The sequence below is a fragment of the Artemia sp. Qi Xiang Cuo genome, chromosome 11 (genome assembly GCF_049724085.1).
Source record: "Artemia sp. Qi Xiang Cuo chromosome 11, ASM4972408v1, whole genome shotgun sequence".
Classification (NCBI taxonomy): Eukaryota; Metazoa; Arthropoda; class Branchiopoda; order Anostraca; family Artemiidae; genus Artemia; species Artemia sp. Qi Xiang Cuo.
Window position 1 is genome coordinate 47,503,616 of NC_142804.1, and position 19,425 is coordinate 47,523,040.

At 35.8% G+C, this 19,425-nt stretch overlaps 2 protein-coding genes across 2 annotated transcripts in view; both read right to left on the reverse strand.

Moving 5' to 3' along the window:
* VhaAC39-1 (V-type proton ATPase subunit VhaAC39-1) overlaps positions 1 to 19,425 on the reverse strand; it is a 104,777-nt gene that overhangs the window by 31,010 nt on the left and 54,342 nt on the right. The window contains exons 4-5 of the mRNA XM_089096851.1: positions 17,333 to 17,490; positions 14,365 to 14,541 (exon numbers count right to left, since the gene is read on the reverse strand). Coding sequence (XP_088952977.1) covers positions 14,365 to 14,541; positions 17,333 to 17,490 — 335 coding nt within the window. The remainder of the gene's footprint in view (positions 1 to 14,364; positions 14,542 to 17,332; positions 17,491 to 19,425) is intronic.
* LOC148947059 (phospholipid-transporting ATPase ABCA3-like) lies at positions 3,852 to 13,186 on the reverse strand. Its single transcript, XM_089097113.1, is given in 5 exon segments — positions 3,852 to 5,038; positions 5,157 to 5,864; positions 5,867 to 6,865; positions 6,868 to 7,698; positions 12,382 to 13,186. Coding segments are annotated over 5 exon segments (4,530 nt in total).

Sequence of the window (19,425 nt, forward strand, 5' to 3'; positions counted from 1 at the left end):
CGAACAGATGCTTGAGGGCAGATTCAAAATATAAGAAAAGATTTCTAAGGGTCAGTCTTCAGACGATTGAGATACGACTTACGTTAATTTTAAAATTTTGACATTTGGGTTAAAATGTGAAGATATTTCGTAGAAGTTTATTAGGGAACGCCAATTAGGAGGGGGGGGGGCATTTCCCTCCAGACTTTAAAAAATACCTTTTTATTTCTATTCCATAGCTATTTTTTATTTTATCATAGGTAAATGGTCGTTTTTAACCTCCCCCACCCTAGATTTTCATGAATCGGCGCCGCTGGGTAATCTGCGGTGGGTGATTATCGCAGGAAAAGGTAAACAATGAAAGTGACTAGCCTGTAAAATCTTCTTTCAAGGCAAATGAAAAAGTATTTCAGGATTTAATCATTTTATAATCTAATGACAAAAACGAAAATCCTAGAAAAATACATCTTATTCTAAGAATGCTTAGCCGTATTATTCAGCTTCCAGATTAATCTCAGCTTAGTCATAAAGCTCACCCCTGGATGTCATGTTGATTATAGGAGTAGATATGTGATACTATTTTTGGTATTGCTTAAACATGTAATGACATGCGCTTTTAGAAACAGTAAGCTTTATATTCTTATAATTCAGCTCTTTTTATTTTCTTTTTAACCAGTTTTTTTTACTATTTTTACTCTTTTCCTATCTACAATGTAAGGTGTCTAAATTTTCTTTTGTCTATATATGATAGTCAATTCCAAGCGAACTTGAGTTCAAAATTTGAAGAGATTTCGAGGAATAGAAAAAAGTTACGCTACATAAAGGAGCTTCTTTCTCTAAGTCCCAAATATTCTTCATTAACTTTTAATATACTTATTTACTGAATCAGATTACCAAAAAAATTCGGCTGAATCTTCTCTTCATTTCAAAAAAGAGGTATTCTTCAGCATAGGGTTCCCATTTAACCAGTTTTTTTTACTCTTTGTAAAACCAGTTGTTTAAACAGTTTTGCTTTGTTTTAACCAGTTTTTTTTTACTCTTTACGTTTCTCTTTAACCAGTTTTGTACTCTTTTCCTATCTACAATTTAAGGTGTCTAAATACTCTTTTGTCTAAATATGATAGTCAATTCCAAGAGAACTTGAGTTTAAAATTGGGGGAAATTTCGAGGGATAGAAAAAAAATACGCTAGATAAAGGAGCTTTTTTCTCCAAGTCCCAAATATTCTTCATTAACTTTCAATATACTTATTTACTGAATCATATTACCAAAGAAATTCGGCTGAATCTTCTCTTCATGTCAAAAAAGGTATTCTTCAGCATATGGTTCTCATTTAACTAGTTTTTTCTTTTTTTACTGTTTGTGAAACCAGTTGTTTAAACAGTTTTGCTTTGTTTTAACCAGTTTTTTTACTCTTTACGTTTCTCTTTAACCAGTTTTGTACTCTTTTCCTATCTACAATGTAAGGTATCTAAATACTTTCTTTTGTCTAAATATGATAGTCAATTCCAAAAGAGCTTGGATTTAAAATTGGGGAAAATTTCGAGGAAGAGAAAAAAGTTACGCTAGACAAAGGAGCTTCTTTCCCTAAGTCTCAAATATTCTTCATTAACTTTCAATATACTCATTTACTGAATCAGATTGCCAATAAATTTTGGCTAAATCTTCTCTCTTTTTAAAAATAAGGTTTTCTTCAGCACAGCGTTGTCATTTCTAATAGTTTAAAATAACCATGAAACGGGTAAGCATCTTGAACACAGATTGACAGGCCTAATAAAGATGAATATTGTCTAGGTCGGAAGAGAACAAGAAAGACAAATGTCTCGCACTAGAAAACAGGAATAAAATAAAATTGTATTTATAAAAATGTGCTATTCGAAATGACAAATACACACTCACTAAAGATATTTTTCTAAGAAATATAAAATTACATTTATGAAAATTTGCTACTCGAAATAACAAATACACACTCTCATTAAAGATAGTTTTCTAAAAAATAAAATTGCATTTATAAAAATGTACTATTTGAAATAACAAATACACACTCTTATTACAGAATTTTTTCTGTCAAATAACAAAATGTACTTCTAAAAACTGAAGCTTTGAATACATATCGTTTTTTGTTTCTTGGAATCAAGGTTTATAAACGACAAAACCACAGGCGAGCACTTAGTTAGTGACTTTTATACTAATCATAAACAACAGTACCAAAGCCTGTCTCGAAAATCAGATGGACATGTTTTCAAGATTCAAATTATCCTGCTTATAGTTCATATCAAGAAGCTGGAAATTGTAGTTTGCCACAATCAAAAACAATTCATCATAACACTAAGCCATCAGAGGATGGCATTGCCGGGCAAATTCCTATTCTTCCTCATTCTATTCAGACATGCACCTTGCATTCCCTCCCATTTAACGGTTTTTTCCAAGACATATTTTTAAATTTCAGGTGGCTATGCAACCATGATAATAATAACAAGAGACAGCAGCAAAATAATACAACAAAACAATCTCAATATTGTTTTTTACCATGCAGTAAAGAGTTTTTTACTTTGAAATATTCATTACTGTATCCGCTTCAAATGACTATTTTTTTTCCTAATTTGACATTTTCTTCCAAAACACGTTTTAAATTTCAGGTTGCTATGCAACCAAGATAAAAATTACAAGAGACAGCTGGAAAATAATTCCACGAAACAATCTCCATTCTTTTTCTATTATACAGTGAAGTTATTATAGTGAAGTCTCCATTCTTTTTCTATTATAGCTTAGAGTCGTCATATAGCTTAGAGTCGTCGTTAGCTTAGAGTCGTCGTATAGCTTAGAGTCGTCGTATAGCTTAGAGTGGTCGTATAGCTTAGAGTCGTCGTATAGCCTAGTTTGGTCGTATAGCTTAGATTTGTCGTATAGCTTAGATTTGTCGTATAGCTTAGAGTTGTCGTATAGCTTAGAGTCGTCGCATAGCTTAGAGTTGTCGCATAGCTTAGAGTCGTCGTATAGCTTAGAGTCGTCGTATAGCTTAGAGTCGTCGTATAGCTTAGAGTCGTCGTATAGCTTAGATTTGTCGTATAGCTTAGAGTTGTCGTATAGCTTAGAGTCGTCGTATAGCTTAGAGTCGTCGTATAGCTTAGAGTCGTCGCATAGCTTAGAGTCGTCGTATAGCTTAGAGTTGTTGTATAGCTTAGAGTCGTCGTATAGCTTAGATTTGTCGTATAGCTTAGAGTTGTCGTATAGCTTAGAGTAGTCGTATAGCTTAGAGTCGTCGTATATATTTGAGTCGTAGTATAGCTTAGAGTCGTCCGTCGTATAGCTTAGAGTCGTCCGTCGTATAGCTTAGAGTCGTCCGTCGTATAGCTTAGAGTCGTCCGTCGTATAGCTTAGAGTCGTCGTATAGCTTAGAGTCGTCGTATAGCTTAGAGTCGTCGTATAGCTTAGAGTCGTCATAAAGCTTAGAGTCGTCGTACAGCTTAGAGTCCTCGTATAGCTTAGAGTCGTCGTATAGCTTAGAGTCGTCGTATAGCTTAGAGTCGTCGTATAGCTTAGAGTCGTCGTATAGCTTAGAGTCGTGGTATAGCTTAGAGTCGTCGTATAGCTTAGAGTCGTCGTAGAGCTTAGAGTCGTCGTACAGCTTAGAGTCGTCGTATAGCTTAGAGTCGTCGTATAGCTTAGAGTCGTCGTATAGCTTAGAGTCGTCGTATAGCTTAGAGTCGTCGTATAAGCTTAGAGTCGTCGTATTTAGCTTAGAGTCGTCGTATAGCTTAGAGTCGTCGTATAGCTTAGAGTCGTCGTATAGCTTAGAGTCGTCGTATGATGATTATTCAATTAGTAACAAAAATTGAATTGCCTATTAAACGTTAAAATCAATTTGAAACTTTACTCCTCTATTTTCTGAGATCTTGCAAACTGAAGAAAGATATTTTCTAAGGTAGTTTGACTAATTGAATAATCATCAATAAGCAAGCCATCTTTTGCTCTTTCGATAATACCAAACACAGAAGACCATCCGCCATTTATAAATGGTATATTATATTCAACAAAATTCTGACGTGAGTCTTTTATAATACTACCTGGGAATTGTTGTTCAATGAAGACCTTTAATTTCTTAGAATTGTTCTCTACCTCTAAACCATCTCGTGTTCTTGCTATGAAAGTATAACCTTTGCCAAACCGAGACTTCAAATGCTGTATAGATCCGAGACATCGGAACGTCCCATTTACCATAATGGCAATTCTTGTACAAAGTGCCTCACATTCTTCCATGCAATGCGAAGTAAGTACTATTGATTTTCCACTTTTTATCAGCCAAGTCAAAATATTCCACAAATGACTTTTTGCAACAGGATCCAAACCTGTAGTTGGCTCGTCCAAAATAATAATTTGGGGGTTACCTACCAGGGCAACACCTACACTTAGTTTTCTTCGATTTCCTCCACTCATTTCTTTAATCTTTTTGTCAATATGCTCCTCAAAGAGAAGTCTTTTACTCAGGTCCTCAATAATTCTATCAATATGAGACTCCAGCATCCCTCTAATTCGGGTAAACATCCTTAATATTTCTCGCCCCGTCATTTCTTCATTAAGAGCGTCAAATTGAGGGCAATATCCTATCCGTCGTTTGATATGTTTCATAGAAGAACGAACGCAAACATTTTCTAGAAAAATATCACCACTTGTTGCCTCTTCGTCTCCAGTAAGAATCTTAAGAGTGGATGTTTTTCCAGCACCGTTGGTTCCTACAATACCAAAACATTCACCCCGTCGGATACCAAAGCTGAGGTTATCGACAGCCAAAACTCCACCAGGAAATATTTTAGTCAGTTCTCTAGCTATCACTGCGTTTACTTCGTTTAATTTTGCCACACTTTTGGATTTATCTGTGATATATATTTTTTCTTTGACTACTTCCTCGTCTTGAGTCTCAGCACTTTCGAAGTCAAATTCAATTTTCTTCTTTTTGCAGGATAATTTATGGATTATATTTGACTCAATAATCATAATTAGAAGGTGGAATATTAAACCTTCTAATCCAAAAATAGCCAAAAATTTTCCAATTGGAGAATAAAAAAAAATCAAAAAACGGAAAATTTGTAGAAACCCATAAGTTGTAGAGACCCATAAAAAAAGTGGAAACAGGTGGTATCAATACAATCCACTCGAGTATCTCAAAGACACGATTACGTATCAGTAATTTGGCTATAATAAAGAAAATAAAGGTTAGAAGGTTTGTAAAGATAAAAAGCACAAGAACTTTGGTCAAAGCGCTTGCAGGATTTCTGGAGAGATAAGAGAAAAGATATACTAGTGGCAATACTGCCCATCCAAATCCCAAGAATAAAATAAACATCCAACCCTGCTGTTGCACGCTAGTTAAACCATCTATTCCAAATGATAAGAAAACAATTAATGTAGCCAAACATGGAATACAGAATGACAGAAAATCCCAGATAAAATGTCCACTCCAATATGCTAAAAAACTAACACCAGATGCAAATTGCAAATGTTTTGAATTACAATTCTGCTCTTTGACTAGAAATATAATATAGCTGCTGGCTAAAAAGCAATACCCAAAGCTAAAGAACCCGAAAAGGATTAACCAGCCAATCGGATCCCGTAAACGGTCAACCAAGAGAGCTTCAACCTTCTTACCGTCTGTTTTTTCGTCTAGTGGGGCATTGACTACTTTGATAGTCATGTTTCTGTTAGTAAAATAGCAGAGTAACGTATTATGCACCAGGTTCAAGCTAATACTTGGGGCGTGGTAATGATTTCCGTTAAAAATTGCTCTAAATTGAATTTCATTATTGTCATTACTTTCAGTTTCTGCACCTGCAACATAGTGCCGCATAACGTTTGAAATATCATATTCTCCCCGTTGTAAAAAAAATTTTCTATGGTACCCTGATTTACGTTTATAAGGTTATTATTACCAGTAAACACGTCAAGTTTTGAATAAATTTGCTCCAGTTTAGACGCGGCTGGATCTAGTGATGACTTTAAGAGAGTAGTCGTCCATTGATAGTCGTCAAGTGACATTTTCCTTGAAAGTGAGTTTTGGAGCTCACGTTTGTAGCCCATACTAGCCATACCAATCAAAACACTGAAAGACAACGGGATCATCAGCTGAGCTAGAACAAGAGGCCAGTTTCTTAGCGTATATGATTTTTTCACAAGCATTGCCCAAAATTGCTGTATGAACAGATCAAATCCTTTATTTTTGGCAGTAGAAGGACCAAGTATTATTTCATGAGGTCCTCTACTTCTGACACTGTATTTTTCATAATCTACAGTTTCTTTACATTGTTGTAATGTCTTAAAAAACACTTCCTGCATCGAATATGCGGACACTCCATAATTTAGTATCCTTAGCTCATGTTTTTTCCTATCAAGCTCCATAAACATTCTTTCGAACATGGCTGAATGTTCTCTTGGTAAGATATACGACAATTCTGCACCAATATTTTGATGTAGACAAGCATTTGGCACAAATTCTGTGAGCAATCTTGTTGTTTCATCTACCTTACAATCAATGTCCTTTACAATTGTTAAATGGTAGCCATCCCCATAAACTTTTTTTAAAAACAAAGAGGAACCAATGCATTGTATTTTTCCGGATGCCATTATTGCTATTCTGTCTCCTAAGAAATCGGCCTCGTCCATGAAATGGGTTGTTAAAAGTATCGTACGATCTTTCTTCTCATTCTGAAGAAGATCCCAGATAGCTCTTCTAGACGAAGGATCCATCCCAGAGGTTGGCTCATCAAGTATGATGACCTTTGAGCCAGCGCAGAGGGCTATTCCGACTGAAAGTTTTCTTTTCATTCCTCCAGATAGCTGTTTTGCCAATACAGAGCGTTTGCTTTCAAGCTTAAGCATTTGGAGAATTTTTCAATCTCATTTGAAACTAGCTTTTTGTCAAGTCCTTTTAGCTCGCAAAAAAACTTTATATGTTCTTCGACAGTCAAACTCTCGAAAAGAACATTATGTTGAGGACATAATCCGAGACTTCCTCGCACATTTTCAATGTCCGTGCAAATGTCAAATCCATTAACGTTAGCGGTCCCAGAACTTGGCGAAGTAAGTCCAGTAAGCATAGACATAGTTGTGGTTTTGCCTGCTCCATTGTGTCCAGCTAAAACTGTTATATGACCCTCGAATAGTCTTAGATTCAAATTATTCACAACCACTTTATTGTGCTTATATACCTTGGTTAAACGCGAGAGCACAACACCTGCTTTTAGATTTAATGGCTCTTCTTCACAATTTTCTGATTGCCAGGAGAATTTAGCAGGTTCCTCAACATAGTTCCTGCTATTGCCGTTACGACACCAAAAAGACCTCGTAAAAGGAAAATACCATTTCTTGGGAATACCAAATTCACCAGGCAACACGAGATCAACATAGAGAGCTAGGATAAGATAAAAAAAACCGTCCACTGCAATCATAATCGTTGCGTCCCCAAAAGAAAAATTGTCATCAGCTGCCACAGGAGTAAAAAACGTCGACCATTGTAATCCAACCCCAGTTTCTTCAAACATGAAAAGAATATTCATAGCAAGCCCCATAGCTATGTTGACTATAATGGATGCACCAAATTTACTTCCTCGGGTCATTATTCTGAATCTACTTTTCAATATCAATACAGGAAAATACACCAAAAGCCATAAGAATCCCACTATAAGCGATGTATTTGATCCTGATTTGAAAAATGTGCTAAGCAAGAAGCAATATTAGATATTAGTTGAATTGAATCATTAAATTAGGCTAGATATTGGTTTTACATTAGTTTTGCAAGCTAATGTTGAAGTAAATCAATAAATTAGGCTAGATATTAGTTTATTAGTTGAAGATATTAAATATTAGTTGAAGTGAATCATTAAATTAGGCTAGATATTGGTTTTACATTAGTTTTGCAAGCTAATGTTGAAGTAAATGAATAAATTAGCCTAGATATTAGTTTTACATTGGTTTTGCAAGCTAATGTTGAAGTAAATGAATAAATTAGCCTAGATATTAGTTTTACATTAGCTTTGCAAGCTAAGGTTGAAGTGAATCATTAAATTAGCCTAGATATTAGTTTTACATTAGTTTTTCAAGCTAATTTTGAAGTGAATCAATAAATTAGTCTAGATATTATTTTATTAGTTTAAGATATTATATATTAGTTGTAGTGAATCATTAAATTAGGCTAGATATTTGTTTTACATTAGTTGTGCAAGCTAATGTTGAAGTTAATCAATAAATTAGGCTAGATATTAGTTTATTAGTTGAAGATATTAGATATTAGTTGAAGTGAATCATTAAATTAGGCTAGATATTTATAAGTAGTAGGTTTATTGTGTCACTGAGTTATATATTTCTGTATATAACTTATATAGGCCTAGTCAGTGAGTTACACATATTTTAAGTAGTAGGCTAAATATGTCACTGAGTTATATATTTCTGTATATAACTTATATAGGTCTAGTCAGTGAGTTATGTATATTTATAAGTAGTAGGTTAAATATGTCACTGAGTTATTGCCTTTGCAAAACAAAAGTGATCCGTTTGTCTGGCCTCCCCAGGCCATTCAGCATGTCCCCAGGTGGCGATAGGGGAACGCTCTACAGATATGTAGGGTACCTCCATAGGAGGCATGGACCAAGGGGGGACCTTGTCCCTGGGGGTCCATAATAGAATCTGGGGCACCCTTACCCGGGGTCATAAATACAGGCGGAGGAGGACGAAGGCCCCTCAAATGTACACTCAAAAGGGCCCACTTGTTTATCCACAAGTTCCATGAGTTGCAAACCTTCTCCCAGCAATGGGTTAAATTGCATGGTGACGTAGAACACCATCATGGGATGATCCTCTATAGGAGGACAAATGTGGCAGGGCGTAAGATCCAGATCTATGGACAACGGCCTATGGAAAGGGCTGCCTCGACCTTTTCGTGGTACCTGCAAGACTGGGGACCTTGCGGTCAACTCTATTCCCACTTGAGGAGTGGCGCCCCTCAAGGAAATTATAGCCTAGTAAACGACACAGCATTCGCACGGGATTCTGACTAATGGACAATTCTTCTGGGATTGGTATGTTTTGATGGGCGTCTTTGGGCTGAAAAACCTCTTCCTAGCTAATTTATCTATTACGGGGTGCCTCCCCGTAGTAGCATAATATTTGTAGGCATGAATATATAATGAGTCGGAGGTAATAGGCTTGAGATTGTCTGTGCAGGATTTCGACTCTTGTTGATAGAAGAGCATCGCCAAGCGCTGAAAACCATGTTGTGACCAAGATGGGCCCAGGATTGCACAAAACTTGCATTCAAGGAGGTCCAAAGGACTCCTTGTTGTCCGGTTCTAAGCCAGTTTAAGCACTTTGGTGTAGACTTGAGAAGATATGTGATCTCCGTCCTACACTGGTATTTGGGATCATTGCTTTTCCCGAGGCAAAAATAATTTCAGTCACTTAAAGAACAAGAAAATTGGAACTTAGAATGTTACGACGTTAAAAAATGACTATCGTATCGACATTTTGACTGACGAATTAAGACGATTCGAACTGGATCTATTAGGAGTTTCAGAAACTCATATCCCAGGGGTAGGAAGCATGAAATTAGGTGATATAGAATTTGTTTACTCAGGCAGGAAGGATGGGTTACATAGACAGGGAGTAGGGCTCATGATGAATAAGGAAGCGGCTAAGTCTTGTTTAGGCTGGGAAGGTATTAATAATAGAATACTAATTGCTCTTTTTATGACTAGAAAGTTCAAGGTATCAGTTATAGTAGTATACGCCCCTGTAGAACCGACTGATGGAGATACTAGTGACTCAGATGAATTCTACTTACAGTTACAGGAGCAAATAGACAAGGTCCCACGTAGAAATATGATGTTATTGCTGGGAGATTTTAACGCCCAGGTTGGTAGAAATATGGATAGATGGTATCCCAGCTTAGGTAAATTTGGTGTAGGAAAAGAAAACAGTAATGGATACAGACTTTTGCAATTTTGTAGGTATAACAATCTAGTTATAACCAATACGGTGTTTGGTCATAAATTGGCTCATAAGCTAACATGGTATTCACGTGATGGTAAGACAGCAAACCTTATTGATTATGTTATAGTAAATCGAAGAATGGCAGGATCAATACAAGATACTAGGGTATATAGGAGTGCTGTTATTGATGTTAAAAGTAAAGATCACCATCTAGTAGTGTCAAGGGTTAATTTAAAGCTGAAATATCGGAAGGGTAATTACCTCCCGGGAAGTTATGATGTTAGTAGACTCCAGGATGAGAATTTGAGAGAAACTTTCCAGGAACAGTTGAATGCTAAACTTGAGAGTTTAAAATTTGATAATGTGGAAGATGGTTGGAATAATTTTAGAAAAATAATTTGTGAAGTTGCTGAAGGTGTATTAGGGAAGAAAGCTAGAACTGCAGCTAAGAATATTAGTGAAAAAGCTTTAAGTTTAATAGAAAGGAGAAAGGACTTGTACAAGAATTATCTGAGTGATAGATCACATGAAAACAAAAGAAATGTAAAGAAAGTGGAGAAAGCATTGAAATATGAAATAAGGAGGTGTGAAGTGGAGGCCATGGATAAAATTGCCGAGGATTTAGAAGATGCAGCTAGACGGCATAATAGTAAAATATTGTACTGGCACGTTAACAAATTGAGAGGTAGTAGTCAATCCGGACTTGTCCCAGTTAAAGATAGGAATGGGGTGGCAATTAGCGATAAGACAAAAGCTAAAGCGAGATGGGCCGAACATTTTGAGAATTTGCTTAACCGAGATAGAGTTGCAGGAAAAAATATAGAGGAAAATGAAAAAGTTTGTGATACCTTGGATGTGAAGGAAGATTTGTTTTGTGAGGAGGAATTAGAAACAGTACTAAAAGGATTAAAGAATAATAAGGCTCCAGGTGCTGATAGGGTAGTAAATGAGTTTCTTAAATATGGTGGCTCTGAGGTTAGAAATAAGTTGTTGGAGATTATGAATATGATTTTTGAAAAAGGGGAAGTACCTAACGATTTTAGGAAAACCTTAATTAAGCCACTTTATAAGAAAGGTGATAAAAGTGAGTGTGGTAATTATCGAGGCATTAGTCTGGTCTCTGTAGGTAGCAAATTGCTAAGTAATATGATACTTTTTAGACTGAGAGATGCCATAGACAAAGTTTTAAGAGAAGAGCAGTGCGGTTTTAGAAAAGGTAGAGGATGTGTTGACCAAATTTTCACTCTTAGGTTAATAATTGAGAAGTGCCTAAGTTTTCAAACACCTTTGGTCCTCAGTTTTATAGATTATGAGCAAGCGTTCGATTCTGTTGATAGAGGAGCTTTAGTAAAGGTTTTATCCTTGTATGGTATACCAGACAAATACATTAAAGTGATTAGTGCTATGTACGAGAATAACACTGCTGCGGTTAAGGTAGGAAATGAGGTTAGCATCTGGTTTTGTATTAAATCAGGAGTTAAGCAGGATTGTGTTCTATCCCCCTTTATATGGATTATTTTGATGGACTTTGTTTTAAGGAGCACAGGAAAGGCAATGGGAAACCACGGAATCAAATGGGGAGGAAAAAGTCTCCTGGACTTGGATTATGCTGATGATTTAAGCATCCTAGATGAAAGTGTGAGCAAAATGAATGAAGTTTTAGAGGTTTTGCGAGTTCAGGGTGCTAGTATTGGTTTGAAAATTAATGTTAGGAAGACTAAGTCACTAAGGCTAGGAATAAGTGAAGATGAAAAGGTGACGTTGGGTAATGAAAAGATTGATCAGGTGGGAAGCTTCACTTACCTTGGTAGTATTATTCGTAAAGATGGTGGGAGCAGTGAAGATGTTAAAAATAGAATAGCCAAGGCTCAGGGTGTTTTTTCACAGATAAAAAAAGTCTGGAAGAATAGGAAGATAAGTCTGCAAACCAAGATTAGAATCTTAGAAGCTACAGTGATGACAGTGGTCAAATATGGCTCTGAAGCATGGACGCTCCGAAAAGCGGATGAAGATTTGCTAGATGTTTTCCAGAGAAATTTCTTAAGGGTTGTTCTGGGTCCACGTCTGACTGAAAGTATTTCAAACAATAGGCTATACGAAAAATGTGGTTCAATACCGCTTTCTATGTCTATAATGAAAGAAAGGTTTAGGTGGTTAGGGCATGTTGTTCGGATGAAGGATGACAGATTGCCGAAGATTGTTCTTTTCGGCCAACCATCTAGGGCTAAACGGAAAGCAGGTCGTCCCCGTCTGGGTTGGGAGGACGTCATAAAGAAAGATTTAAAGGAAATGGGAACTTCGTGGGCGGGTGTAAAAAGGGAGGCTTTGAATAGATTGGGGTGGAGGAGGAGCGTGCGTAGCTGTGTTGGCCTCAGGCGGCTTGGTGCTGCGATGAGTTGTTAGTAGTATTAGTTGTTAGTGTTCAAGACAGGATAGATAAAAGTCAGCAATATAAATAAATCCAAAAATTTTTTTAATACTGTTGCAAAAGCGTCTATATCGTAACTTGGGTGGGGAAATCGCTGCATTTGTAGATCCACTGATGACATGTTAGCACCTGAAACTTGTTCGATAATAGAAGATGATATAACATGTTGTAAAGTAAGAAATCCCCCTCGGTAATAATCAGGATATGTCCCGTATCTTGCTTCTTCCCCTGGTGGAGTTGCATAATATTTGCTAATATTTGTTTCTAATATTTGCTCGTCATCAAAATTACTCTGTACTGGAAAATGTCCAGGGAGATGGAGCTTCATGTGTATTTCCTCTGGGAATTTATCCGGATCCGGAAAATAGTTGGTAAAACTCACTCCACCGAGAAAATCAGTTGATAGATTAGGATTTTTATTGTTGTTTTCTAAAATATGTTCAACCATCTGATCGTCATCAGCGAATCCAAATTCTTGATTTATTTTTAGATTTAATCTTTCTGCCACGATTTTCATTGCCTTTTTCACTGCGGTATTATTCGGAGAATAATAAAATCTATTCATGGTCTTATTGATCGGCAGTTCATCAACCGTAAAGGACTCCCAAGTGGTCCCTTGATTAGACCTAACATTATACCTCGATCTCAAGGCAACTAAAATGAGAAAGAACACCAAAGGTATTAGAAGCTCAAAGACTGTCTGTACTGGGTGTCTTATTTGTATTAACCAATTTTTTCATAAAAGCAATCGGAACTTTTTCCAGCCACTTGAATATTGATTATTTTGGTAAATGACTGACATTTTCAATAGCCTGTAGGGCTAAAGTTATTGAAGTATCAAGTTACTTTTTTCTGGCAAAAAAACAAATTAATTTTAAAATTTCAGGTATTTTACTAGTTTGAATTAAAAAATTAAAAATATTGCTAAGATACCATAAATATTTTTGCAGTTTACATAATAGCTTTAAAGATTCTGAACTTTAAAAAAATCATTTTTTTTTTCATGTCTTAAATACTTTCCTTTTGTAATTTTGATGCGTCATAGATATACAAACGCTATTAAAGGACCGGTATAGTTCATCATAAATTGTGTTTGTCAATACATATTTTTTTTTTAATAATTATCAATTATTATATAAATTCAGTATTTTTGGGGAGTTATAACAAAACATCATTTGTTAACTGAAACTAGAATAATTCCTGAAAATTTTAAATAAAATGATTTTATTTAACTGCAAACTGCAAAAATATTCATGATGTCTGAGCAATAATTTTAGTTTTTTAATTCAAAACAGAAAAAAACCTGAAAATTCTTAAATTAGTTTGGTTTTTCTTTCGTTGATAATAAGGAACGAGCTCTACCATCCCTAGAGGCTGGTCCTGTTTATGCCTGATCTCATTTTTGTAAAATCCTGTACTTCTAATCGTATTTTAGTATATAGAATCAGAACTGTAAAAAAAAAAAAAAAAAAAAAATAAATCAAAAGTCAGGTTTATAGCAAGTGTGGAGCTTCCCTCCCCCTTGTGTACAGATATGAATTCAGTGAAAGAACTTACTACAAAAAGTCAGTAGTGCTAGAACTCATGATGTCTCGCCTCATAAGGGCAACCATTACAGGACCAATCCTTAGATGGAAATTCCGAAGACTTTTCTGAGGATATGGAGTAAGATTTCTGAGGACATTTGTTTTCGAGAGAGGGTTCGCCAGGTCTGGCTTGAGAGGGTGGGGGTGAAAATCCCATCAATGTGTGCGCATGTGTCTCTTGTATACTATGTAAGTTTCCTGCTATTGGACTACGATTACACGCTTCAGAAAACTTTAAGAGCCATCTTATAAATAAATGTCGTGCACTAAAATTAGTTCGAGTTTTGAGCTCAACCACCCAAGATAAGCTCATATATTAATTTATTTTCCCCACGTGTCTTTTTTTATAACGTTTTGTAATCTGACGCCCCCCCCCCCCTTTAATCAAACTTACCGCATAATATTCCGCGACAGATTTGACTTGATCATAGTCGTCAGCTCTTGCAAGTGCAGCTAATCCATCGGGATGCAGCTTTCCACAAGTTGGGTACAACTTTGCCCTGTCGTCCTTCGAGAGTTCGGTACCAAATGAGTTAATTGTAATAATGAATGCTCGTCGATCAGCCTCGAACTGGAAAACAAGAATAATGTTAAGAGAACATGATGGGTCAATCACCATACCTTAGCTTCTCACACCTTAGAAAACCCTTAATATTATTGTTAGTACATGAGGAGACAAATTTTTCGGTTTTATACACCTTATTCCTATACTAGCTGAATTAAAGTGTTAATGCCCACTAGAAAAAAACAAGCATTGAACAAGATGTTTAAGGAAGTCCAAAGACCAAAGCATCATGCTAATAACCCTTAACAACCCTCCAACCGCTAAGTTAGTGCATCTTATGTTACACTAGCAAGGTAAAGTACATGTTAAAATGTCCGGTATTTTATGACGGACATTTACTGACATTCTAAAACGAATTTATTGTCCATCACGGTTTATCTGCGTACCATAAATACATCCTAAGATTACATTGGCTATACACAACCTTTGACAAAAAAGAAAAATGTATATATATATAACTAAAAAATTACCAACAAAACGAGGGTGCTTTTCAGCCAGTGGACAAAAAGACAAAAGCATATATTTCGGTATAGACCTCCGTCAAGCCGTCTTCAGCGCTGAAAAAAAAAAAAAAAATTTTGAAGTTAACTCTAACCAAGCAGAAGAAACACTCAAAGACACTCAGTGTGTCTTCAGTTGGAGTTTAATTCACAAGGTCTTTTTATTTTTTTGTTTTGTTTTTAAGTAGCATACTGAGGACGGCTTGGCAGAGGTCCTTACCAAAATATCTGCTTTTGTCTTTTCGCTTGTTTTCGTCAACTGGATGAAAATCACCCTCGTTTTCTTAGTAAGCTCTAAGGCCTCCCAGAGGTAGTATTTTCGCAATCTAGAAAATATTATCCAATTGGACTTCTCATTATTTAGCTTCAGAACAATATTCTTCATCCACTTGTCCATCCTCGGCTTGCTATTCCTTATCGTAATCAAAACGTAATAAAGCAGAAAGAACCTCTGATTCAAAATCAAATACGACCTACTTTAGTGGCTATCGCGGACAGCTTCATTGAAACCAACGGTTTTACTGAAAACCACTTCTTACACTTAAAGTCCTGTCGAGTGAAATGTAGTATACCTCTATTTTTATAACCTGATATATTTTGGAATGCTCAATTTTATAAAAATTTTTATTACAGAAGATTTTTATTAAGAAAAGAGTAGGTGACATTAAATAAATTATGAGATATTTTTAAAGTAAATTTGAAAGTCACCGAGAGGAGAGGAGGTGAAAAAAAAAGTCCTGTCGAGTAGTCAATCAATATCGCAAATCGTTACTTGTATGATACAGCCCCTACCTAATATTCTTCTAATACGTTTCTCTTACACTCAATCCTAATGAAATATACCTAAGTATGATAAAAATATGATACTTTCGAAACAAATTTGGGCTATATATTTGCAAATTAGGGAGGGGGGGGGGGGTAAAGTATAGCGGGTCTGGATGTCAAATGTATTAGATACAATTTTTCTGCATATTATGAAGTAAAAATAGTGTTCTAACTTCAAAATGTCCAAATAATTTACCCCCCCCCCCATGTGAAAATATACAGCCCAAATTATATATTTTCCATCTATTCTATCACTTCTCTTTATCTTGTCTCACGCTAAGATGAAAGAAATTAACAAAATAAAACGGTTCTATAATGCGTCAATGAATGCACAACTTATTAGGTAGAGGCTATATATCATACAAGTACCCTCAAATCATTTGGAAAATATAAAGAAAATAAATAAAATCCATAATGTACAATAATTTGTGTAAAACTATTATTATTGACAAGTTTACAAATGGGATTATTTGTTTTTTTATCAATTTATTTCGGTTTACTTTTAATGACCATCTGTACACACGATCAACGTTTTTTAAGTATCAGGGATATAAGAAATAATTATGATGTCAAAATACATCTGTCCTGGTGATTCCAGTGATAGAGAAGAACATAAAACATAAAAAGCAGAAACTTCGGACATCTTGAGAGCTAATTAAGATAGGTGAGAACAAACTGAACCTGTCGACTTTTATGTCCGGTTTAAGGGAAAGAATTGTAAATCTAATACTGGATACTTAATCTGATAAAGTTTGATAATGCCAAAAAAGTCACATGGCAAAGGTTTCATACGATTTCTAGATCCAACTTATAGAAGACATTATCAAACCAACACGTTTTCCAATACGGCCCCATTGCTCCATATACTTCAGCAGTTATCATGGTTGCAGCGGTAGCTGCAACCTTGTAAAGGACGAATCACAACCCATAGTAACCAAAAACTAAATAACGGGTTTAAAAAAATGGCAAGGGAGATATTGCCATTTCTAGCTGATTCAGGAATGGTAACTATTGTCTGGTAAATCAGTCTTAATAGTAATATGTTATTTTGAAAACAATTTTAAAAGAATTTAAAAAAAATTGCCTGGAACGCGTAGAAAAGGCATCAGATGGAAACAAAAGTGCAACATTGGAATAACCATGGCCGAAAACCCTGTATAGGAAACTTACAGTCCCCTGGCTTGAACAACAAGGAAAATCGTTTTTTTGGAAGGATAGCACGGATGTGTCCTCTTTTTTCTTTTTTTTTCTCCATTGATAGCGGGGCACTCAAATGTCAAAGTGATCTGTTTAAGGGTTCATTTCAAGGAAATCGCTACATCTACGAACTTTTGTAATTACCAAAACACATTCAGTGACAAAGCGCGTAAGTTATTGAGCACGGCCCAACCACCACAAACGCAATGTATATAATGTCTACTTGGGAATGCATTATTTCAGAGACTTCTCTACTAGGAAAAGAAGAAACTTACCGCCAAAATTTCACACATGACGTCAGCCGTTGTTCCACCCATTCTCTTACAGAAACTGTAAAAAGCTTCCAAGTACGCTTTATACAGTTTGTTCCTGATGATTTCAATATTGAGCTCATCCAGATCTTGCTCACAAATACAGTCAACAAAAAATGGAGCTGAAAAGAAACAAAATATTTAAACTACAAAATAAACATATTTACAATTTTTTAGGTCAAATAATAGCATAAGTAAGCCTCTTTAAGCAATAAGACTACGAACAGACTAGTTCTCAGCCTTTGATACAGCTAGTTGGACAGTAAGCAGGGGTGTAGATAGGCACGTACCATGGGGGAAGGGGGGTAATCAAATGTGTGGCCTCCCCTTTAATATCTCAAGATTTTCACGCCTTCTCCTATAGTTCGTATACTTAAAATACATACACTGAAAACAGCTAAACAAGTCAAGGTCGAAACGTGTAAATCCAACAGTATAATCTTTAAAAATCGTGAAAAAAGAAGTTTTACACACCCCAGCACCATCCGGTAGAGGTAAGAGCCTCACCCTCGAGAGCCAGAGGCCTGAGAAGTGCAAGAGCGAATTGGGAGAAATTTGCAAGAGCAACATGGTGTGGACCCTCCAATATGGTTGAGAGCACGATTTCAAGGGCCAAAAACCCTAATTGTTGACCATGGTGAGCTACGTTGGCTCATAGAGGCTACAAAAAAAAAAAAGAAAAAAAAAAAAAAAAGAGTTTTATTTCCGATGAGAAGAAGTCCATCTTTTGTCCCCATCCCCACTCGAAAAAACACCACAATTTTGTTCGATTAAGTTCTCTTAGCTAATGTAAGAACACCAAAATTTCAACGTCTTTTGTATTTGCTGTGAAATAGTTTATGTGCCTGTTGTGAAGGGCAGGCCTCGGCAAACTAGCATGCGTGCTAAACATGGAACACTACCAGGATAAAATAAATAATATATGTAAACAAATAGAAAAATAAATAAGGAAAAAATCCCATTTTTTCACAAATTTGCACGTGAAAAATCTCTACAAAAGGTTTGACTTATTTTTGCAAACGATGGTAAAAATGTGCCTTGCCACAAAAAATAGAGCTTTTTGCCACTGTTTGTCACTTTTTTTACAGAACATGACTCAGACTAACAGTCGCTCTATCTCTCTCCCTCCCTATGCTTAGTTCGTAAAGAAAAGTCCTATGAACCTTAAATTATCCAAAAAAGGAAAATGTCCTAGTGAATCAACTACGGTCTGGGGCAGCACTAGAGAAACAAAACAAACAATATGCCATTATTGTAATCAAGGTTCACCTTGTTCACAACACCTGATCAATCAGAAATGATAGATATACCCTAGATCACAAAAATTAATTTTCATCCAAATTTGCAAATTCTTTAACAAAATGTCTCAGCAAGATCTCTCAAAAGCATAAGAGGTAAACTTGAACAAGATAAACGTCTTTTTTTGACAGTTATTGACGACTCTGGAACTCCCCACAATACTCTACCAGTCCAGGAGTCCCCAGTTCCAGGAGTCCCGAAATTGAAAATCAGGAATTTCTTTTTTTCATGATGTAGTAGTCTAACGCTGAACAAAATAAAAAGCATATAAGCAAGTAAGTAATCAGATTTACGACACTACGTGACTGCTAAGGTCACTGCGTCAGCCCTTCAGTGTGTTGCCACAGCAAGGTTCGATCTCTGGGTCTCGCATTAACAAGCTAAGAACAAAATAAAAAAAAAAACTGTTTTAGGAATGGCATTTAGAGAAATATGACTTCCAATTTTGGGTAAACAAAATTGAAGAGGTTTACAACACTCAACTTGAGCACATATTTACAAACAGAGGGCATCCTGATATTTAGAAAAAATAATGCTACACGATAATAGATTACACCAGACTCTTAGAGCATAGCCAATCTTTGCAAAAAAAAAGAAAAAAAAAGAAAAAGAGAAGACTCCGAGAATGGGATTGAGAAGTCGTCTTTGGTGGCTTATATCTTGGGACCACGTGGTCTTTTTTAAGCACATAAAAAAAATATGGTTAGGCTTAGCAGATGTTTTCCTGGATTTCGAAATATATCAAACTCAACAACATC